This window comes from Theropithecus gelada, chromosome 1 (genome assembly GCF_003255815.1).
Source record: "Theropithecus gelada isolate Dixy chromosome 1, Tgel_1.0, whole genome shotgun sequence".
Taxonomy (NCBI): Eukaryota; Metazoa; Chordata; class Mammalia; order Primates; family Cercopithecidae; genus Theropithecus; species Theropithecus gelada.
In genome coordinates this window covers 105,988,618-106,013,670 of record NC_037668.1, presented here as the reverse complement: position 1 = coordinate 106,013,670, position 25,053 = coordinate 105,988,618, and the positions used below count along the sequence as shown (strand labels likewise).

Genomic DNA, 25,053 nt, shown 5'->3' with positions numbered 1-25,053 from the left:
CTCAGCCTCCCTAAGTACTGGGATTACAGGCGTAAGCAACAGTGCCTGGCCGCCTTCTTTCTTTTCTTTTTTAACATAAGCAATTTGTGGTTTTTCTTTTAGGAAAGATAAACATCTTTCTTTATGCGATATATAGTACTTCAAAACTATTCCGGCTATCCAAGAACCTGGTTGAATTTAAAGAAAACATTTTAAAATAAAAAGTACTTTCATAATTTGAAAAAATAAATTAAAAAACTTTAAAATTCTACTCTTATTACTACTTTTAATTCAACATTCAACACATAAAAACTGGGCACTTACTACATGCTAAAGCATTGTCAATATCCTTTAAGATAAGAGAGATACTGGTGTACTGGTTTTGTGTAGTTATGTAAATTTATTTACTACTAGAATAATAATTCTCTGCTTTAAAAAACCTTTTAATCCAAATATTATTATATATCTATCTGTAAATATTTATTTTACCTGGGAGAAAATGCTTAATCAAGAAAATTGCGATAAATAATGATGGGTTTAAAACAGAAACCACTATCAGTCACCACGTTGATGCTTTTCAGATCTAGATCTTTAGACTGGTGAGAAAATTTCTGTGATGTTCACACTTCCGTAGGGAGTTTTAACTGTCATTCAGAGAGACAGTTACAGAAGAATCATTTTTGAATTAGAGTAATAAATACAATTAGCTGAATTCTCTGGCATTTTTTTTCAAGCATTTTCCATTTGCATCTCAAATATATGGTTACTCCCAGAAATTCCACTTTTAGGTATATACCCATGAGAATTGAAACACAAAAACTTGCACACAAATGTTCATAGCAGCATTATTTATAATAGTGGAAAAAGTAGAAATAAGCCAAATCCCCATAATTAATGAAAAGATAAACAAAATGTGGTATATCCATATAATGTGCCACAAAAAAATAAAGTACTGATACATGATACAACATAGGTGAACCTTGAAAACATTAAGCTAAATGAAAGAGGCCAGACCAAAAAAAAAAAAAAAGCCATATATTGTTTGAGTCTATTTATATGAAATGTCCAGAATGGACAAATCCATACAGACAAAAAGTAGATGGTAGTGTTTTCAGGGGCTGGAAGAAGGGAAGAATGGGAAGTAACTGCTAATGGATTTAGGACTTCTTTTTGGGGTGATGAAAATATTCTGGAATTAGAAAGTGATGATGATTGTACCACTTTGTGAATATTACTAAAACCACTGAATTGTGTATTTTAAGGGTAAATTTTATGGCATGTAAATTATATCTCGATAAGTAATAAAGAATATGGCTATTATAACCTATTTATATTGGATTTCTAAAAGAATATTTCATATTCTACTAAAAGGTGACAGGAATATATATATATATATTCCTGAAAACAATTTTATAACCAAAAACTTTGTTTCAAAACATCATTCTCACTATAGTTATAAAACAGAAAACAAAACTAAATTTTTTAAACGTAAATATATTTAAAAAATTAAAACACCTAAGAAATGCAATCTATACATATGAAAAAGTAAAATATTTATATGCATAACAAGTAGTTGCAACATTATCCATAAGCAGCAGTTAGTGTTTATTTTCCCCATATTTTGGTTTAACACCATAGTGTAGTGGTAGTTCATTCTTTTTAGGGAAATTACATAAAGTATATATAGCATATTAATAGTAAGTTATAGAAGACTGTATAACTGGAAAATTCCAAGTAACAGCATTTCCTCTAAAAACACATCTATTATTAAACAAATTACTTTAAACTAGCAGAGAACAAAATGAGCCTATAATTTATTAAGAACAAGATATATACTCAACTTGCATAAAATTACATATGGCATTTTAAAAAGTCTATTTCTAAAATATCAGTAATTCAGGCAATTGGGATTTCCACAGGAGAGAAATTGCCATTAATTTCCTTGTTATGAAGAAAGGTCTGCCTTAAGAACATCACAACGATGTTATTAAGAAATGCTACAGCATACTTTAAAAATCAAAATGGTGACACATATGTATCAGGATATTCTTTTACTGATACCAGCCCTATAGCAGCATTTCAGAAGGTGATTTAAATCTAATAACTGACTTGGGTTTTTATTCTTTTCTAGAAATACACATTACATGTATAGTTTAGTTAAGAATTTTCATTTCCATTATAAATGGGAACTTTTCATACTGATTATCTAAAGGTATAAGAAATTAAGTAATTGGATAGTCTAGCACTTTATTGGAAATATACCTACTGACTCCACAAAAACAACTTTTACATATAAGCAAATTACTAAAAATATCTGAATTGGGAGAAATGAAATAAAATATAGTTAATGGTTTTCTCTTTATCTCTAACTGTAAAAATCCCTTTTGCCTATTTATTTGACCCGTCTCTATTCATGCAATTTAACGAACCCTCAAAAGAATTTACACATCTTTATACAGAATTCACATCTACATCAGTAAACTGCCAGTCCTTTTATATTTTCAGTGCCTTATCAAAATATGGGTAACAAAGTTCTTCATTCTATGAGGCAGGAAGATGTTTCCTAAGTACTTCTTTGGATGAAGATGATATAGTATCTGGGAAGGACACCTCAAATTCTATTAGAAGGTCACCACGTTGGTCAGGATTTTTTGGAAATGGCAGCCCATATCCAATAATTCTTCTTCTCATTCCAGGTTTCACAATATCATTTACTGACATAGGTATGTTTCTTCCATCCAGTGTTGGTACATTAATTGAGCAGCCACACAATGCCTAAAATGGACCAAATAAAATAAAATGAACACACTTAAAAACTCAAAAATCTAAGCACAAATATTACCAGATGGTAAAGGATAATACCACTAAGGTAAAACTTTAACCTCCAAAAGAATAACAATAGTTATACATTTTTTTTCCTCATTAGAAAATTCCTTCAGAAGTCAGGAGTGGTGGCTCATGCCTATAATCCCAACACTTTGGGAGGCTGAGGCAGGCAGATCACCTGAGGTCAGGAGTTCGAGACCACCCTGACCAACATGGAGAAACCTTGTCTCTACTAAAAATACAAAATTAGGCAAACACAGTGGCGCATGCCTGTAATCCCAGCTACTTGGGAGGCTGAGGCAGGAGAATCACTTGAACCCGAGAGGCGGAGATTGCAGTGAGCCGAGATTGCACCACTGCACTCCAGCCTGGGCAACAAGATCAAAACTCTATCTCAAAAAAAAAAAAAAAAGGAAAATTCCTTCAGGACATGCATTATTAGATATGTCACCAAAAAAAAAAAAAAAAGTTAAAAGAAAAGTAAAGGATATATTCCACACTGCCCTGGAATGACACGGTTATTTTGAAGTTGCTATTAATACATTCAAGATGCAGGGATTGGAATGGGAGAAGAGGGAGAAATTCAGGACTAGAAAGAACAGTTTCTGGAAACTATTAGGACAAGAAATATATTTGTTTCATCTAACAAATGTTTACTGAACATTTACTATATGCCACACATTCCGGCTAGATGGTGAGCCTTATAGGGACCATGAACACAGACCTCAGCTCAAGGAATGCACAAGGAACTCAAAGAAACATAGAAGCAAACTAGCCATTATAGTACTGTATAGTGTAGGAACAAAGGTAAGCATGGAAGTCTTTTGTGAGAGAAAGAGCACCCAACTTAACCCCTTAGATTCTGGGAGCAGAGGATGCTTGAACTGAGCATTGGACCAGCAGCAGGTAGGTATTAGAGCAGGGTGAGAAACAATAGTGTTCCACAGAGTAGAGCTCAAGTATACAAGATAATAATAGAGCAAACTGGGCTGGGTGGGGTGACTCACACCTATAATCCCAGTACTTTGGGAGGCCGAGGTGGGCGGTTCACTTGAGGTCAAGAGTTCAAGATGAGCCTGGCCAACATGGTAAAAACCCATCTCTACTAAAAATACAAAAATCAGCTGGGCATGGTGGCGGGCACCTGTAATCCCAGCTACTCGGGAGCCTGAGGCAGCAGAATCACTTGAACCTGGGAGGTGGAGGCTGCAGTAAGCCAAGAATTTGTGCCACTGCACTCCAGCATGGGTGACAGAGCAAGACTCCATCACAAAAAAATAATAATAATAAATAACAATAATAGAGCAAACTTGGAGAAGTGCATATACATTTTAGGGGTAGACATCAGATTTAAAATTACTTATTTTAAGCTAAAGAGTTTGGACTTTATGGTACAGGTTATGTAGAGCAATTTAAGAATTTGAAGCAGGGAACTGCTATGACCATATTTGCAGAGTTACAATCCAATTTGAGAAATAGTGCAAATAGGCTGGGCGTGGTGGCTCACACCTGTAATCCCAGGACTTTGGGAGGCCGAGGTGGGTGGATCACCTGAGGTCAGGAATTCAAGACCAGCCTGGCCAACATGGTAAAACCCTGTCTCTACTAAAACTACAAAAATTAGCTGGGTGTGGTGGCAGGCGCCTGTAATCCCAGCTACTCAGGAGGCGGAGGCAGGAGAATCACTTGAACCCAGAGGTGGAGGTTACAGTGAGCTGAGATCACGCCAATCTGGGTGACAGAGCAAGACTCTGTCTCAAAAAAAAAAAAAAAGTGCAAATAAGAACTCAAGTAATAACTGTATTAATGCAGTACCATTATAATTTATAAATGTATATATTTATATGAACTTATAAATGTGTATTTTTATTAACATAAAGGTATACAAATTTATTATTTATAGTGAATTATAAATTATTTTCTTCTAATACCTTTTTGTTATGCAATTATTACTCCATATTAACAATTTTAGAACAAACCCTATATATAGGGCCTAATGTGTTGAGATTACCAATGCAGATTTTATAAAGCACATTTGTAAAAGCAGCCTCATAGTACATAATCCAGTTAGCACTTAAAATTGACACTTTAATTCTAAGTAACTAAAGTTAGAAAATATAATCACATCCATATAAGAGGTATAATACCAGTACTATCTTAGAGGATTGTTATAATAATTATTTTTAACGTATAATAGGCATTAAACAAATGTCAGCTATTATCTAGATACACTCCCTATGATCAACCACATAATTATTTGGTCTCAGGATTTTAGGTCCTACCAACTTACCTCTCGTAAACTAATTTTAGCAGTATAAATTATATTTGATCCATCCCTTTTAAATTTTGGATGATCTTTGTCTTTAATGATAAAAACAATGTCTGCTGGAATACTATTTGGTGTTTCATCTCCTTCTCTTGGAAAAGTAATTTTGGTGCCTTCTTTCCACCCTTTTTTAATTTCAATGGTAAGAATTTTGTCCTCGGATCTGTAACTCCTTCCATCAGCATTTAGCCTTTTTCGAGAAATCTTCATCCGTTTGGTACAACCACTATATATCTCTTCAAGTGATACTCTAAGTTCATGAATAACTGGAGGATCTTGTTTGAGGCGGGATGGCCCCACAGAATTCCTGTCTCTTGGATATCCATTCATGCTGAAACCAAAGGCACTAAAAGGATCACCATCTATTTCCATTTCTTCAGAATCTCTACCACCACCCATTCGTCTTCCAAAGAAAATTTCAAAGGGGTTGGACCCTCCGAAAAATGCAGCAAATGTAGCATGAGGATCGCCATGAAAGGTGTACCGGAAGGTACCTCCTTGTCCATCAGTACCTCCTGCTCCTCCTTTCAACCCTAATTGAAGAGATAAGCATGATTAGAAAAAAGCTTGCAACTCAAGTTAAACTTTCAAAAACTGTATTGCTAATAAACTTTGGCTAACTTACATTAAAATGTATTAATATTGGCCAGAAATGCCACTTTAAATACAGAACAGCTATAAAACTCTTAATGATTACATCCTAAGTTAAATTGTTAGTTTTCAAATTCTTCCTCCAAATTAGCACTCTTTGTTGTTGTTGTTGTTGTTTTGTTTTGTTTTTGAGACAGAGTTTCGTTCTTGTTTGCCCAGGCTGGAGTGCAATGGTGCAATCTCGGCTCACCGCAACCTCCGCCTCCCGGGTTCAAACGATTCTCCTGCCTCAGCCTCCCGAGTAGCTGGGATTACAGGCATGCGCCACCACGCCCGGCTAACTTTGTATTTTTAGTAGAGGCAAGGTTTCTCCATGTTGGTCAGGCTGGTCTCGAACTCCCGACCTCAGATGATCTGCCTGCCTCGGCCTCCCAAAGTGCTGGGATTACAGGCATGAGCCACTGCTCGTGGCCAAATCAGCATCTTTAATAATTTATTCCTGATTCTTTGTTCCTCAGGTAAGTAAGAAAAATAAAATAAGGCCAGGTGCAGAGGCTCACACCTGTAATCCCAACACTGTGGGAGGCTGAGGCAGGTGGATCATGAGGTCAGGAGTTTGAGACCAGCCTGGCCAACATAGTGAAACCCCATCTCTACTAAAATTACAAAAAATTAGCCAGGTGTGGTGGTGGGCGCCCGTAATACTAGCTACTTGGGAGGCTGAGGCAGGAGAATCACTTGAACCCAGGAGGCGGAGGTTGCAGTAAGCCAAGGTCACGCCACTGCACACCAGCCCAGGCAACAGTGTGAGATTCCGTCTCAAAAAAAAAAAAAAGAAAAGAAAAAAAAAGAAAAAGCAAAGAAAATTAGGAACTTCTTATCTTATAAACTACTGATCTGGCATGCTGAAATATATAAATTATATAAGTATCTACTTATAAATATGTAAGTTTTTAAAAGATGTCAGTTGGAAGGTCTTCAGTAATTGATACAAAGTATAGAACTTAAATATTTAATTTATATTATAATCAAACAATATATATAACATTTAAAAATAGAAATATATTAATAAAATATGTTGTAAAATACAAGATACCACATTCATATTGTTTATATATAAATAAAATAGAAATACGTAAAAATATAATGTAATAAAAAATACCATATTCATTCTAACTAGTTTTATTTCAGATCATCTTTTACTGTTTAAGAATTAAAATAGGGCCAGGTGCAGTGGCTCACACCTGTAATCTCAGCACTTTGGGAGACCGAGTCGGGTGCATCACTTGAGGTCAGGAGTTCGAGACCAGCCTGGTCTACATAGTGAAACACCATCTCTAGTACAAATACAAAATTAGCTGGGCATGGCGGCACATGCCTATAATCCCAGCTACTTGGGAGGCTAAGGCAGGAGAATCGCTTGAACCTGGGAGGCGGAGGTTACAGTGAGCCAAGACTGCGCCATTGCACTCCAGTCTGGGCAAAAGGAGCAAAACTCCATCTCAAAAAAAAAAAAAAAAAAAAAAAGAATTAAAATAGAACTCTGTGGCAGAGAGTAAAAAAATTCTAATAATGAAAAATAGTTTTTTAGACACTAAAATTGTCATTCCTTCTCTAGATGCCAAATTTGTTTATCTAGGCATACCACATCTTAGCATTAATTTCAATGCTTATGAGAAGAAGACTGAAATCAAGAGCTGTAAACTTTGACATGTAAGGCCTCTATATGGGTTATTTCTGTCTCTTGTGAACAATCCACGTCAGGCAACAATATAGTGACTTTTTGACCCTTTGCTTAAAGGTTCCACTAAGTAATATTTAACCCAGAAAAGATTATATTTGAAACAACATTTTCCACTATGTGTGAAAGAAATGTTCTACTAAAACCCAAAAAACAACAGTATGGTGATCTTTTAGAGGTCAATACTGACCAAGAAACAAGCAGGAAAAGAATCTAAAGATCATAAAACTATGAAAAATTCAACAGGTTAAGCTAGGAGATTTGAGTATCTCCAAACAGTGAGTGATTTGAAGGCAGGAAATATATTCATTTTGCATTGCTCAAGCATACAGGGCTGAAAATGGTAGGCATCCACGCTTAGTGAATGAAGGGAATGAACTAATTCCTAAAGTCCTTCTAAATCAAAACTAAAAAAAGTATCTTGAATATCAGTACAGAGAAAAAGGCAGAAGCAAAAACAATGTAAAATATAATCACACATATACATATATAAGAGATTTAACAATTTAAAATGCCACTAACACCAGCATACTTTAAAGAAACTTAGTTTTGCTTATGTCTTATTCTACATTTGGCTTCTTCCATTAAAAGGTATATATATACACTCTATTTCATCTAACAGAGTCTCAAGTGATATCTAAATGTTTACCTTCATCCCTGAATAGAAATCTGGAGAGACCAAGAGAGACCTAATAATCTGAAAATTGTCAAAATATGTATTGAACAATATATCCAAATAGCAGTTAGGGAAATTCCTTGTAGAAACTGAATGACAAGTATAAGCAGGACAAGATCTTTTCATAAGCAGCTCATCCAAATTTCCCTTTTACAAATTTTAGTAGTATAATTATAACTCCAAATGTTAAAAAGCTAATGGCAGATTTTTTTTAATGATAGAATAATATGTAGCTCAAGGTCATGACCAAAGTGACTCAACCAATGCTTAAATTATTCGAATCATTTTATCCTTCATCCCATAGACTTAAGGGAATATAATTACTTAACTGAGTTAAGCAAACTGGGTAAATCAGCCTGCCCAATCTAGCCTCTTATGAGACAAAATTTAAATACTTGCACCCATAATGAATTCATGAAAAGAAATAATAACGTTTTAATTTATTACGTCATGGGTTTGGCTTTCTCGAAAACCTCTTCCTCCTCTGCCAAAAATGGTAATTCGGTCAGAATTACAAAGTCCCTGAGAAGATTCATACAAAGTCTGAAGTAACTTTTTTTTTTTTTTTTTTTGAGACGGAGTCTCGCTCTGTCGCCCAGGCTGGAGTGCTGTGGCACGATCTCGGCTCACTGCAAGCTCCGCCTCCCGGGTTCCCGCCATTCTCCTGCCTCAGCCTCCCGAGTAGCTGGGACTACAGGCGCCGCCACCTCACCCGGCTAGTTTTTTTTGTATTTTTTAGTAGAGACGGGGTTTCCCTGTGTTAGCCAGGATGGTCTCGATCTGCTGACCTCGTGATCCGCCCGTCTCGGCCTCCCAAAGTGCTGGGATTACAGGCTTGAGCCACCGCGCCCGGCCAAAATCTGAAGTAACTTATTAAAGCTGATAAAAAGACTCCAATGCAGCTTTGAGGTTTTCCTAGACACTATTAAACAGTCAACTATGCAGCTCAGACAAAGAATGAAGCTACTCGAATGAATGAAAAAAATCCTAGACCGGTGCAGTGGCTCACACCTGTAATCCCAGCACTTTGGGAGGCCAAGGCGAGTGAAGCATGAGGTCAGGAGTTCGAGATCTGCCTGACCAACACGGTGAAACCCCGTCTCTACTAAAAATACAAAAAACTAGCCGGGCGAGGTGGTGCGCGCCTGTAGTCCCAGCTACTCGGGAGGCTGAGGCAGGAGAATGGCGTAAACCCGGGAGGCGGAGCTTGCAGTGAGCTGAGATCCGGCCACTCCACTCCAGCCTGGGCGACAGAGCAAGACTCTGTCTCAAAAACAAAACAAAACAAAAACAAAAACAAAAATTAGCCAGGCGTGGTGGCGCACCTATAATCCCAGCTACACAGGAGGCTGAGGCAGGAGAATCACTTGGACTGGGGAGGCGGAAGTTGCAGTGAGCCAAGATCGCACCACTGCACTCCAACCTGGGTGACAGAGCAAGATTCTGTCTCAAAAACAACAACAAAAAAAGAAAAAAATCCTACCAAAATTCATGCCACTATAACATACATTATTATGCAAGTATCACTTGCATTGTGTAGCATATAAAATTTTAAGTAACGTCACATTAACTTTATGGTCAGTTCTTAATCATGTGCATTTTTAACACTAATGGAAATGTTTAATATTCAATTGGATTCCCTCTGCTATTCAAATGTTTTCTAGACACTATCATCACTTTGTGTGATCAAAAAATGCACTAGAGAATCAACATTTGCCTATGATTTAGCAGGACTGCTATTATTTTACAACTAACCAGTCAACCAGTTTGCAGTCCCAAACCAAATACGTGTTTGCAATACTATCTATAACAATGATTCCCACTAATTAGTTAAGGTTGACTAAAAGTTTCCAAAAGAAGAAACACTGGAGAAAAATTCAGATTGCAAAGAAAAAAACATAGTACTTTAATAACTCTTACTCCAAGGAGATCTAATATGTAAAAATCCAGATTTATAGCAAGACTTCAGTTAAAAAATAATGAGATTCTGAGATCTTTTAAACAGTTTTAATTCACATCAAATTTACTTACATGTTTTCAGAACAAATAGTAAATTTTTTAAAATCCAGCTAGCTAAATATATAAGTTAAAGAACAGAAGAGAACTAGTATAAAGATTAATAAATATAAGTTTTATCATTTAAACACTACCTTTTAATATTTGAAGTTACTGAATAAATCATAAGCAATAACAAAATACAGAAAGTATAAAAAATGAAAAGTTAGAGAACTGGAATAAATGAGGATGTGTTATTGAAAATCTTTTCTTTAGGCCGGGCGCGGTGGCTCAAGCCTGTAATCCCAGCACTTTGGGAGGCCGAGGCGGGTGGATCATGAGGTCAGGAGATCGAGACCATCCTGGCTAACACGATGAAACCCCGTCTCTACTAAAAAATACAAAAAACTAGCCGGGCGAGGTGGCGGCCGCCTGTAGTCCCAGCTACTCCGGAGGCTGAGGCAGGAGAATGGCGTAAACCCGGGAGACAGAGCTTGCAGTGAGCTGAGATCCGGCCACTGCACTCCAGCCTGGGTGACAGAGCGAGACTCCGTCTCAAAAAAAAAAAAAAAAAAAAAAAAAAAGAAAATCTTTTCTTTTAAATCTCTTAATACAAATTTCTGCTGACATCCACTAAACTCTTCAAGACTAAACCTAAAACTTTGAGAGAGAGTGGTTCAGAATCCAATTTTAAATTTCTGTAGTTCTGTGGTTTTTATTTCCAAATGATTCAACTATAGAGAAAATTTATTTTTAAAAAGAGATTTATTACATACATAAAATTAACCTCTTGTACAAATACAATCTAATTGATTATAGTAAATTGATAGAGTTGTATAACCATCATCAGAATCCAGTTATAGAACATTTCCATCATTCCAAAGAATTCTCTAGTTGTTATTTGTAGCTAATCCCTGCTCCCACCTCAAGTCCTAGGCAAGAAAGATCTACTTTCTTTTTCTATGTACTGGCCTTTTCCAGACATTTCACATAAATAAAATCATACAATATGTAGTCTTTTACATCTGGCTTCTTTCATTTAGCATAGTTTCTGAGGTTCACCCATGGTGTAGCATGTTTCAGAAACTGGTCCTTTTATTGCTAAATAGTTCCTCATAGAATGAACATAGCATATTTTGTTTAATTCACCAATTTATGGTGCTTTCAGATTGTTTCCAGTTTGGAGCTATTATAAATAATGCTGCTATAGGCATTCAGATACATGTCTTTGTGTGGACATGTTTTTGTTTCCCTTTTACAGATTCCTAAAAGTAAATTTGAGGTATCTGTATTTTTTTTTTCTTTCCTTTGTTTTTCTTAGAGATAGGGTCTTGCTTGCTATGTTGCAAAGTCTGGACTCAAACTCTTGGGCTCAAGCAGTCCTTCAGCCTCAGCCTCCCTATTAGCTGAGACTACAGGCATATGCCACCTCACCCAGCTAGCCAACCGTTTTTAAAACAAAACGTTTTGAATTGTGAATATTCAGAACACAAACTGGATTACTGGTTCTTTCATGCCTAAATATATAAATTTAGCATAGCAACTTATATACTTTTCAGTTCATGGTTCCTCATTCCCACCATCCCAGCTCTAAGTCCCAAGACTGTAATAACTGAGGGGGAGCGGGAAGAAGGATACCAGGTAAATTAATAGTGTTTCCATAGCCCTAAAGTTCAGTGTTGTGTTACTACTGGAGAAACCTACGGAACCACGTCTGGATATAAATAAAAGGCAAAGAGAAAAAATGTTTTCCCCTACTTTCACAGTGTATCTAAATGGGATTTTTAATAGAATAAATGAGATATTCTGAATAAACGGCAAATAAATATAATACTTTCCTGTGAAGAAAGAATAATTCTAAAAAATAATTCAAATAACTTTCATTCAATTGTATTTCCTTTTTTTTCCTTTTTTTTTTTTTTGAGACGGGGTCTCGCTCTGTCGCCTAGGCTTAAGTTCAGTGGCTCGATCTCGGCTCACTGCAACCTCCGCCTCTTGGGTTCAGGCGATTCTCCTGCCTCACCCTCCCAAGGAGCTGGGATTACAGGCGCCCGCCACCACACCCAGCTAATTTTTGTATTTTTAGTGGAGACAGGGTTTCACCATGTTGGCCAGGCTGGTCTTGAACTCCTAACCTCAGGTGATCACCTGTCTCGGCCTCCCAAAGTGCTGGAATTACAGGCGTGAGCCACCGCGCCTGGCCCATTCAATTGTATTTTCAAGTAACCTATAACTAGAGAATGGTATTTCTGCATAATATATTTCTATGTTTTAAAAAATGTATTCTCTCCTCACTCCTCCTATCACTTATATCAATTATGTAAGTAAAAAAAAAAATCCAGGGTATACAGATTCAGGGTGATTTAATTTTTAAAAAAAATTCACTCACTGTGTAATGCCCAATAAAAATTAAATAAGAAAAATCACTCTAGGAAAGCACTATTAAGAGGTAATGCTAAATCAAGAAAAATGTATCATTTGGTGACTTGAAAATTCTGAAGACAAATATCCTTACTAAACCCTGAATCTAATGGCTTAGCCACAAACTTGAGCTATCAGTGAATTGTTGCAAAATATTTTAAATATAAAGCAGTGGATATCTGCTTTTTCACAGGAATTCACAGTGTTATTCCATGTTTGTGAATTTCTTTACAAAATTACAAAATAACTCCTTCAGAAATAGTAGTACATTATTGGTAGTATCTCAGAATCCTGCTTAGCTTTTGAGATAAACCAAGTCATGATATATTGGGTAATATGTATGGCCATGGGTATTATGCAGGATTGAACTGCCCAGTATTTGCCTTTTTCAATATTTACTTTGTAAGAACCTGACACTGTAGGTCCTCACCACACCAAAACCAGCAACATAAACTTCAATTTTGGGCAACTCATAGATCAGAAAAGTTAAACAAAACAAGAAGGAAAAAAACCCTCTATATACAATCACCCTGCTTATCTACATTTGATTTGTTTCATTCAAAATAAGCAGTCACTGCTTCACTATAATTTTAAGAATATATTTCTAGGAAAATTGGATGTTAAATGTAATAAAGGAATCAAAGGGATAACAAAAAAGTTTTCATAGCTACAATGATTTGAAAGCCAGTATTTTGGGGGAAAAACTAATAATAAAATAACTTAGTCCTGATGTTAAAAGTTGAAAATCCCCAAACCAGTACAAGTCAAAGTTTTTTGTGTTATCAATTAGCAATTTGAAATAGTCTTACTTCATAGCCCCATTTATATGGAAGTGATGGACAAACCTGATTTAAAATGAAGAATGAAAAAAGGATAATCTGAAATTATCCTCTTTTACTGTGCTCACTAGTTTTTGATCTCACAATGCAAAAAACAAAGGTATGGCAGGGAGAGGAAAGGGAAGTTGTCTTGTTTTTCTCTATACCTAGATAGTAAAATTTCAAAAGAAATAATGTCACCTAAAAGTAAATCAATAATTATTCTAACTAGGTGGCCATTTTAGGTCAAAAATTGTATTTCTGAGATCTCATTTTCTTGGCACACAATTATTGTTTACAATTAAGCTAAAAACTTGTTCTGGTATTTTATGACATCAGGAAAATTCTTTCCTCTCCAGGCAGAATGCCAAAAACAACTAGAAGCTAAATGCCTGCGCCTTCTGCTTCTGAGAGTCACAACTCTGTCTTGTTCAGTCTAAACTAGCCTTGCTATAAGAAAGGCAAAAAACTACTTTTTGTTCTTGTGAATACAGTATAAACTACTCAGAACCTGAAACGCCAATCTTAAGGTTTTAAATGACTAAAGACTCTATTGGTTCTGGCAGAAAATTCGTTAGAAAACGAAACAGGTTGCATAAGACTTTTGACACAATTTACTAATAGGTATGGGAATTCAAGGTTTCTTTTAAAATATACAATGTTAACATTGTAAGTCTAATGAAAAATATGTATAATACAAAATGCTAAAATAAAAAAGGCAAACAAGGACATTTCATTCATAGCTCTGCAATACTCATTCATATGATCAGAGATGAAATCTTGTTATTATCCATTATTTGTCCTTCTACTTTTGATATGACTGAGAATCCAATTTAAGGATAACCACAAGCTGAGAGAGAGGGGAAAAAAGGCTGGGAGAGAGAGAAAAAAAGAGACAGAGTCGAAGAGACAGAAGGATATGCAGAGAATACTTACCTTCCTCCCCAAACTGATCATATATTTCTCTCTTTTTAGGATCACTCAATACTTCATAAGCTTCTGCGACCTCTTTAAATTTTTCCTCTGCCTGAGGAGATTTGTTCTTGTCCGGATGAAATTTGAGGGCTTGTTTTCGGTAAGCCTTTTTAATATCTTCATCTGAAGCTCCTTTCTCAATTCCCAAAATGCAATAATAGTCTTTCCCCATTTCGAATGCCTTGAAATTAACTTAGATTTCCCTTTGTAAAAGAAAACAGTGTCCCCAGTCTTAGCAATAGACAGATTCTAAGAAAAATAAACCAAGCTGGGTATTTTAAAAGTTAATCAGCAATTCAGCTAGCTGTCTTAAGGCAGCAAGCAGACAGCGTCTCTGTATTCAATCCTTCCCCAACGGCTCACTTACAGATAAATATACACTACACGGGAGACAGCCTCCTTCTAGATCCTCCCATTTTCACTACGTGTCTCTGTACTTTCTAGAACAGCAAATGCTACAGGACGTCACTTTCCCAGCTGCCTCTAGTCAAAGTACTGAGCTATGTTTTCTCCTCCTCCACGATTAACTATTCATTTTCCGACTGGCTCTACCATCTTTATTTCCTAATTAAACAGGCCAAATGGGTTAACATGCCAATATTTCAACACAGAATGTCACAACTATATATTTATGTATTCCATACTAGGTGAAAAATCATTACAGTCATTAAACACCATAAGTTAAAAGAAGTTAAAGTTAATATACAGATAAAAGGAAAGACAAATCTGCTTTAGGCATTAATTGTAAGCTATTTTTTAAGTATATAATAATAAAAACGGGTTATTTAAATTAGGATTTTTAAATAATTTACATCATCTTCAAAATTCCTGACGTGTATCAATCAGAAACGCCAGAAACTTTGTGTACTAGTTTCACATTGTTAAAATATTATCTATAATAAAATTCAAATGCATTATTTTAAAATAAGTAAAGGACTTAAACATGATTTTAGCTAACTATTTCTAGTATACATGAGTTCATAGTTCTGGCACATAAATATTTATTTTTGAAATTTTAGTATCTGGATTTAGTTACTTCAACTAAACTAAAACTGAATGAGGTCCCTGCCACCCCTCAACCCCTGTCCCTTGCAGCCACCCCACAGGGTCCCTATTTAAAGAATTTTGGTGCTGCAGGAAAGCTAGAACAAAGTATCAGGTTACAGACAGTACATACTCATGTTCCTTACAAGGCTTAACTGCAACTGGATCAATGTAAAATTTGGATATGCCACTTAAGGGGCAGTAGTATGAGAAATATTTTTTTCTTTCAAAAACACATTTCCCTAATTATAAATATATATGCATTGTTGGAGATTTTGGAAAACACAGAAAAAAAGTTTTTAAAACTCTCCCTACAATACCATTTTAGGTAATCCCTGTTAAATATTGCTGCATTTACTTCTAATCCTGTTTTCTATGAATATTCATGATTATTTGCTGTAGTTCTATAATTTTTTGTTAACAAAGTTAGAACATAGCATTTATATACCCTTTTGATGCCTGCTTTTGAAAATATAACATATTTTGGGTATTTATGAGACATTTTCAATGTATATAACTCATCTTTTATCTCCTGTATGGTTTTCTCATCTTTTCAAAAATGTTCTCATTTCTATTAGAGAGATAGATTAATAAGAAAATGTCAAAAGAATTGCACACAGTCCAAATACCTTGAGTCTGTAAACATTAAAAAAACCTTTATGAGGAAAAGAAAACGTACATATATGTTTAGAATATAATAAAGGGTAATAATGTGTTAACCTTTAAAGAAATGAGAACGCCTACTCTATATGCCAAGCAATGATGATTCAGCAATTCTTTCTGAATGTTCATCTTTGTGCATTTTGACAGCTATGATTTTCTACTCTTTAAAATTCTCTACTTTAAAGACATCTTGACATTAGAAATGTATAACATTGATCTAGCCTACCTGTAGGTTACAGAGGTTTGTCAGCTATTTATCAATTTTTTTAGCATCACCAAGAAATACTCAATGTCAAAAGGTACTTTCAAATCCAAAACACTTAGTGAAAAATGCTAATACCCAAAGTCACCTTAAGACTCCCAGTTTTAAAAAGCATATTGCCAAACAGAAATCCAGTGCAAGGATCAGTATCGCACAGAGTAAAAACATAATAAAAAATCACCTATTACAAAATTCATTTCCAAGGGAGTTCCTTTAAATATTCATTACCAAAGGAATGGTGACTTTACTATTTAACAACCGGAAATTGTTCTGGTGGGTAGTGTTTGTAGGAAAAAAAAAATACTTATTTGATTCAATCATTTTCAGAGAGCTAGGAATATTATCAAAACTTGACACAGTAAATTATTTTAGAGAACCTGAAGACTGGGTCTTTCACATTTGTGAGAAATTGTATTATATCTTAACAGACAGAAAGAAATCTGGCTCCCTAGATACCGAAAAGGGTGAAAAGGGATTTTCACGTCTTCAAATATCACACACACACATAAGAATCATAGTAGTAGTAAAGTTGAAAAGCAAGAATTCACCTCAACATTGACATTTCAAGTTAGTAAGAAAGCAAATATAACTGTGATTTACGGCTATTAATACAACAATCTGGCTAGCTTTTGGTAAAATGAGCAGATACTTGCACACTTGTAGCTTTGTAAATAATTCAAACATCTGGCAATTGTAAAAGCCACTAAATATTATTTTAATAGCTCTATAAATACCACACCTGGAAATTTATCCTTAGAAAATAATTTAAAGACAATAATTATATTTACAAATATACCGATTGCAAATAGATGAAATAGGGTAAAGCATCAAGATGATCATCATTAAAAGTATATAGTACTTTGGAGATCTTTTACTCTTATATTCACTTTTTCAGACTGAGATGTCTTCTCTACTACTTAGGAGTTGAAATCCATTATACAATACGATCACTTTACATTAAATCTTGGTCATCCAAGTTTGTATGATATGAGTGCAGCAATTTTTTTGGGGGGGCGTGGGGTGGGACTGTCATTCCTGCAAATCATTATGACAAAAACAGGAAGAGTATGTAAAAGGGAGAGTAGTGGTAGCCTGTAGGGGAAATGGAACAGAGAAGAGCTGTGATCAAAGCTTATTTAATAAAAATTTTTTTAAAAATTATTTGTTTTAAAGGTAAAATAAAACCAAAAAAATACATAGAAATAGTCTATCTGAAATATTTAGAAATCACATAAATGCCTGCTTATTTGATGTTATAGGTTATATGAACGTGTGACGTTAAGTTTGAAGAGAACAAAAACCAGCTTGAGTTAGTAATTGACATACATTTTTTCCCTTAAAACTAAAGAATGCTGTGTTTTTAACAGGGATATAAAAATTAGCACTTGCATTTTTAAATTTTTACTTTACTACTCAAACATTGGTAAGATTATTCCATGAAGACATAATTCTCTTCCCTTTATTAAAAGAAAACTACAGTCAGGTGAGGTGGCTCATGCCTGTAATCACAGCACTTTGGGAGGCCAAGGCAGAAGGATCACTTGAGCTCAGGAGTTCAAGACCAGCCTGGGCAACATATTGAGACCTTATCTCTACTAAAAACTAATTTTTTAAAAAAATGGAAATTAATATAGTATTTAACCACAAAAAACTAAAAGTATAATTTGTCATTCAATTGATGTCATCCTCATCTTCTACTTTGACTTTATTCATATATAATAGAAAACAAGTTTTCTTTTTCCAACTCACAAATCATTTCTCAGTTTATAATAAAATAGTACAGAAAAAGATAAAATGCCATGAGTCTCAGAAGAAATTACATCAAAATTCAGATCATCACTTAAACGCTTGAGGACAAATGACTTCTCATATTTTACCAACGCACCTGTGAAAAACTTTTCTTGGCAATATTTAATTCTTAAATGGATCACATTTAGTCCTAAAAATTCTTTTAATTTCTTTTCTTTTCTTTTTTTCTTGAGATGGGGCTTGCTCTGTCACCCAGGCTGCAGTGCAGTGGCACAATCACAGCTCACTGAACCCTTGAACTCCTGGGCTCAAGTGATCCTGCTGCCTCAGCCTCTCAAATAGCTGGGACTACAGGCCAATGTGACAACATCTGGCTTATTTTAATTTTTTATAGAGACCAGGTCTCACTATGTTGCCCAGGCTAGTCTCCAACTCCTGAGCTCAAACAATCTTCCTCCCTTGACCTCCCAAGATCCTGGGATTACAGGCATATAAACCAGGGTGCTTGGTCCTTGAAATTTCGATCCTGGGATTACAGGCATAAACCAGGGTGCTTGGCCCATGAAATTTCATTCTTTACTTTTCTTTCCTTTTCTTTTTTTGAGACAGGGTCTCGCTCTGTTGCCCAGGCTGGACCAGACTGGAGTGCAGTGGCACAATCTTGGCTTACTGCAACCTCTGCCTCCTGGGTTTTAAGAAATCTCTGCCTCGGCCTCCCGAATAGCTGGGATTACAGGTGCGTGCCACTACGCCCAGCTAATTTTTTTGTATATTTAGTAGAGACGAGGTTTTGCCGTCTTGGCCAGGCTGGTCTTGAACTCCTGACCTCGATCCACCCACCTTAGCCTCCCAAAGTGCTGGGATTACAGGCATGAGCCACCACGCCCGGCCATGACATTTCTTATACAGTGATTCATATTAGAAAATTATGACCTCCATTTCCCAATACTTCCTGTCCAAGAATAAGCAAATAAACTGAGGCTCTTTTATACTCTGTTAATAGTGCTTTAGATATTTGAATATATAACCTCAGAGTATATAAAAGTGATTATAATATTTGCCAAGGTGAAACCCAGGGAATATTAATATAGTGGTTAAGGCACAGATTTTGGAGCCGGAGTGCCTGGGTTAGAATCCTGGTAACACTACTTATAGCTGTAAGACCTTGAACTTAAATCTCTCTGACCTCAGCTTCCTCATCTGTCAAATAGAGTTAACTCTGTTAACTGTTAAGCTGGTAACATTAATACAAATTTAGGACTGTTGTGAGGATTAAATGGGATCAATGTGTGATATACTTAAATGTGATTGGCACATAGTGAGGACTACCAAAGTGTTAGCTGCTCTTATGATGATGATAATCTCAAATGAACTTGAAATTTTTTTCCAGAAAAATTACTACACCATATGTATAACAAAATGTTCTTATTTACAAGCATACATGCACACACACTCACACATACACAGCTGTCCAATTGGTATTTCTAAATATTCCAGTTAATATTTGCTACTCATTCATGTTGATTTTGTTAAAATTTAAAATCATTAAAACTTCCCATAGGTAGCATTCATTATATTTCAATTCCAGTGTTTATATTCTTAAAGTATATATCTTTGATTTTGGAGTCAGAAGATCTGTCCAGTCTTTTTTTTTTTTTTTTTTTTTTTTTTTTTTTTTTGAGACGGAGTCTCGCTCTGTCGCCCAGGCTGGAGTGCAGTGGCCGGATCTCAGCTCACTGCAAGCTCCGCCTCCCGGGTTCCCGCCATTCTCCTGCCTCAGCCTCCCGAGTAGCTGGGACTACAGGCGCCCACAACCGCGCCCGGCTAATTTTTTGTATTTTTAGTAGAGACGAGGTTTCACCGTGGTCTCGATCTCCTGACCTTGTGATCCGCCCGCCTCGGCCTCCCAAAGTGCTGGGATTACAGGCGTGAGCCACCGCGCCCGGCAATCTGTCCAGTCTTAATATCTGTCGATGCCTCACATATCTCACTTGTACTAAATTACTTGAAAATTACCTAGGGGAAACCATTATTTATCAATTCCTCTTAAAGGGCTAGCATAAAAGAATAAAGACTTAAGAATCTGAATACTTGGTTTCCAATCTCAGTTATCCCACTTAACAGGTGAGTAACTTAGATAAATCATTTAAATTATCTGAATACCTAACTCACAAAGATTATTGTAAGAGTCAGATAATACATGTGACAGCACAACAATTTATATGACAACTACATATAAATTATTTTCAGTATTTTAAGCTATATAAACTATTTTGCTACCACTTGGATGTTTATTGACAAATAGTCTCCTTTGACTCAGGAAGTTTTACTTGGCATAAAGCATTACAATAACTACCAGATTCACCCCCAAAGGAGTCTGGCATCACCCAAGATCATGCCTCTTGCCAAGTTCCCTGATCAGACCATTATCTCTGAATTTTACTATCTTCTCACACAGTGTTTAAAAAAAAAACAACAAAAAACCTGTTCTACGCCTTCCCCATAATAACATTTATATAACACTTTACAGTTTATAATATACTTGCATATGCTTTCTCACATGTAATCTGCACATACATCTGATACTCAAGTGATAAGATTTCAAAGAGCTTTTCTATAACTACAGTCTAATAATGAGCTAAGATATTCTTAACAATAGTTAAACATACACTGTTCCAATATTAACATAAAACTAGAGGGTACTAGGCTGTCTATCCTAATGTTTCACCTGTTTTTAAGATATCTAAATAGTTATATAAAATCAAATTATTGGCCATTTAATAATGGACTATATCTTACCTCTACATATTATAGTTTCCTAAAAAGCCGGTAAGCACTAAGAGGCATCATTACCATAGATTGCTGTAGAGCAAATGCTTGATGTAAGTCTGGAACTCAGACCCCCAATTCTCATTCCTGTGAAAAGGTTCCAGAGCATAATAGTTAAAATACCTATCAATTTTGTGATGGCTGCAAATGCAACTTTGTCTTTAGGGGAAAAATAGGGAAATTTTTATTTATTTATTGTGTGTGTGTTGCCAAGATACAGACCCATAAAATCTATTTATTTATTTATTTAGAGACAGGGTCTCACTCTGTCGCCCAGGCTGAGGTGCAGTGGCACAATCTCAGCTCACTGCAGCCTCGACCTCCTGAGCTCAAGTGATTTGCCCACCTCAGCCCCCAGAGTAGCTGGGACCACAGGCATGCGCCACTGTGCCTGGCTAATTTTTCTATTTTTAGTACAGATGGGGTTTCGCCATGTTGACCAGGCTGGTCTAGAACTCCTGGCCTCAAGCGATCCACCCACCTTGGCCTCCCAAAGTGCTGAGATTACAGGCGTGAGCCACCGCGCTCAGCTGAGAAATTTTAAAGAGATTCACTTATTACCTTATCTATTTTACAAGCTGAAAGATGTAAACTTAAGGCAAGTGTCTTTAAGACATTAAATCCTATCCATTTAAGCTTAAATTGTTCTAGAAATCCTACTCCCCCATGCCCCTTACCTATAAATGTCCTTTCTTAGAAAATGGCAGTAGTTTGGATTCATATTTGGAATTTGTCAATAGTATCTGACTGTCCATTTTATAGTTTTGATGGATACACAAACTGTTTTAAAAGTTGGTTATCATAGTGCACATTTCCTATGAATAAAGTATTTCAATCACTCAGCAAATACTTATGGAGTGCTTATTTTGTGTCACACACTATTTTAGGTGCTGTTAACTAGATAGACATTATCCTTGCTCTCATTCAACTCACATTCTAGAGGGGGAAGACAAACAATAAAAAGTTAATAATGAAATGAGATCGTTTTAAGAGCTTTAAAGATAGTAAAACACAGGCCGGTGCGGTGGCTCACGCCTGTAATCCCAGTACTTTGGGAAGCTAAGGACCGCAAATCACTTGAGGCCAGGAGTTCAAGACCAGCCTGGCCACCGTGGCAAAACCCCATCTCTACAGAAAATACAAAAATTAGCTGGGCATGGTGGTGCGCACCTGTGATCCCCAGCTACTCAGGAGGCTGAGGTGAAAGGATCATTTGGGCCTGGGAGGTGGAGGTTGCAGTGGGCCAAGATCACGCCACTATACTCCAAACTGGGTGACAGAGGGAGACTCTGTCTCAAAAAGAAGAAAAAAAAAGTTAATTATTATCCTTAACTTGGGCTGGAGTGGTGGGGATAAGAAAGACTTCAGAACAGAAAAATGTGAGCAAAGTCATTAAAGACTGATAGATTTTGAAAGAGAAAGGGAGAATTTGCAATTTGGATCAGGAACACAAAGTCAAGAAGCAAAAGAGCATAAAATGTATTTGATACAGCAAAAATACTGGTTGAGATTAATGCATGCAAGTTAGGAAGGCTTGCCCTAGAAAGCTGGCAGAAAATAAGTTATGGTCAGATTGTTCGAAGTTGTTATTTTTTATTGGGACAGGGTTTTACTGTCACCCAGGCTGGAGAGCAGTGGCATTGTCACAGATCACTGCAGCCATGATCTCCTGGGCTCAGCCTCCCAAGTAACTGGGATTACAGGCTAACGTCACCACTACATCTGGCTAATATATATACATACATATTTTGTAAAGACAGGTTCTCACTATGTTTCCCAGGCTGGTCTCGAACTCCTGGGCTTAAGCAATCCTCCTGTCTCAACCTCCCAGTGTTGGGATTACAGGCATGAGCAACTGCACCCAGCTGAAAGTTTTTAATGTCACACTTGATGACTGCTCTTTCATGCTCTTCAAAAAGCACTAATTCAATAGTTTGGTCTTTGAAAAAAAATTAGTTGAAGAGGTTGCTTCATTTCTTAAGTGTCCATTTATTTCCAAACCAATGAAATTACTTCTCTGGTTGTCAGTAAGGTAAAGGGTTCTTAACAATTAATAATTTGTAAGCTTCCTGGCCAGGTGCTGTGGCTCACACCTGTGGTTCTAGCTACTCTAGAGGCTGAGGCAGAAGGATCACTTGAGCCCAGGAGATTAAGATTGCAGTGAGCCACGATCGCAGTCCACCCGGGTGACAGAGATTCTGGCTCAAATAATAATAATTTGTAAGCCTCCAAGAGCACCAACATAAGATGGCAAACTAACTTGAAATGGTTAGTAGGAAAAAAAATTTTAGTCATAATTCTCTGTGGACTATTGTCTGTATCATCAAAATTTCCATTTTATCACTATAGTAATGTTACTAATTCCCCAGGTTTTCAAATTTTGACACTGTGTCATGGCTTGGTTTTATAATACTTTCCCTGAACGAAGCACTATAATATACACATTTAAATTTTTTGTCTAGTGGTCTTTAAAACAATATTTTAAACTAAGTTTAAATAATTAAAAAGTACACGCCTTTCAAAAAATAAGAAAATAAACTTGCTTTAAATGTATAAAAATTACTAGATTTGGAGACACCTAGGGATCAGACATATTTTATACTTAAAAAAATAAATCAGCCACGTGCAGTAGCTTACACCTGTAATCCCAGTACTTTAGAAGCACGAGGTGAGAGGATCACTTGGGCCCAGGAGTTTGAGACTAGCCTGGGCAACAAAGTGAGAACTCCATCCCTACAAAAAAAATTTACAAATTAGCCAGGCATGGTGGCGTGTGCCTGTAGTCCCAGGTACTCAGGAGGCTGCTGAGGCAGGAGGATGGCTTGAGTCCAGGAGGTCAAGGCTGCATACGGGCCATGATCATGCCACTGTATTCAAACCTGAGTGACAGAGTAAGACCCTGTATCCAAAAAATATATATATATACACACACACATATACTTTCCTTTTTGGGGGCATATAGAACTAACTTATTCTAACTGGGATGAATAAAATATTCAAGCAACAACTAGCCCTTCTTTCTTACCCTCTTTTACAAGAAGTCCTTAAAAGCTTGCTAATGACTAGTGAATGTACAGTGAGCTAATATACTTTTCTGGCATTCTGAAATAATTTAAAAGAAAGAGGTTTTTTTTGTTTGTTTTTTGAGACAGACTCTCTGTTGCCCAGGCTGGAGTGCAATGGCACAGTCTGGGCTCACTGTAACCTCCACCTCCCGAGTTCAAGTGATTCTCCTATTTCAGCCTCCCAAGTAGCGGGGACTACAGGCATGTGCCACAACACCTGGCTAATTTAAAATGAAGTGTTCTTTACACTGATTTTAAACACTGAGTTAGGCCCAGGATGATAGCTCACACCTATAATCCCAGTACTTTAGGAGGCCAAGGCAAAAGGATCACTTGAGTCTAGTAGTTCAAGACCAGCTGAGCGACATAGTGAGACCTCGTATCTACAAAAAATAAAACAAATTAGCCAGGTGTGGTGGCATGCACCTATAGTCCTAGCTACTTGGGCAGCTGAGGCAGGAGGATCACTTGAGCCCAGGGAGTTGAGGCTGCAATGAGCCATGATCACGACGTCACTGCACTTCAAGTCTGGGCAACAGAGCAAGACTGTCTCAAAATGAAAAAACAAAACCAAAAACACCGTATTAGCCAAAAAGTTAAAAAAAGAGCTAGAGTTTCTAGATCATTTCAAATGGGTCTTTATAAACTAATATTTCATTATAACACTTTTCCTGTGTTGAAAGATCACACTATTTAGACCAGTGCTGTCCAACAGAAATATAAAGCAAGCTACAAACGCAAGCCACATTTCTAGAAACTATATTTTAAAAGTAAAAAGAAACGTGAAATTAATTTTAATAATGTATTTTATTTAACCTAGTAAATCCAAAATATTATAATTGCAGCATTTAATCAAAATACAAATTATCAATGAAACACTTTACATTCTTTATTTTTTGTACTAAATATTTGAAATACAGTACGTATTTTACACTTTGACCTCAATTCAGATAGGTACATTTCAGTAGCTTAACAGCCTCATGTGGCTAGTGGCTACTGTGTTGGACAGTGCAGATCTAGCGGTTCCTTCTAGTCAGTAGTGTTATAATCCAGTTTTTCAGAAACCTCAGCCTGTGAACCTCAGCCCAAGTAT

The 25,053-nt window shown here is 36.3% G+C and overlaps 1 protein-coding gene across 5 annotated transcripts in view; it reads right to left on the bottom strand.

Moving 5' to 3' along the window:
• Positions 1-812: 812 nt before the first annotated feature.
• DNAJB4 (DnaJ heat shock protein family (Hsp40) member B4) overlaps positions 813-25,053 on the bottom strand; it is a 38,094-nt gene continuing 13,853 nt past the window's right edge. For 2 of the 5 annotated variants that reach the window (XM_025384180.1, XM_025383418.1), the window contains exons 2-3: positions 5,096-5,664; positions 813-2,754 (exon numbers count right to left, since the gene is read on the bottom strand). In XM_025384180.1, coding sequence (XP_025239965.1) covers positions 2,521-2,754; positions 5,096-5,530 — 669 coding nt within the window. In that variant the 5' untranslated portion in view covers positions 5,531-5,664 and the 3' untranslated portion in view covers positions 813-2,520. Of the gene's footprint in view, positions 2,755-5,095; positions 5,665-14,309; positions 15,471-25,053 lie in introns of those variants that run through there. The other 3 variants (XM_025382598.1, XM_025381868.1, XM_025384719.1) reach the window with 3 other exon arrangements.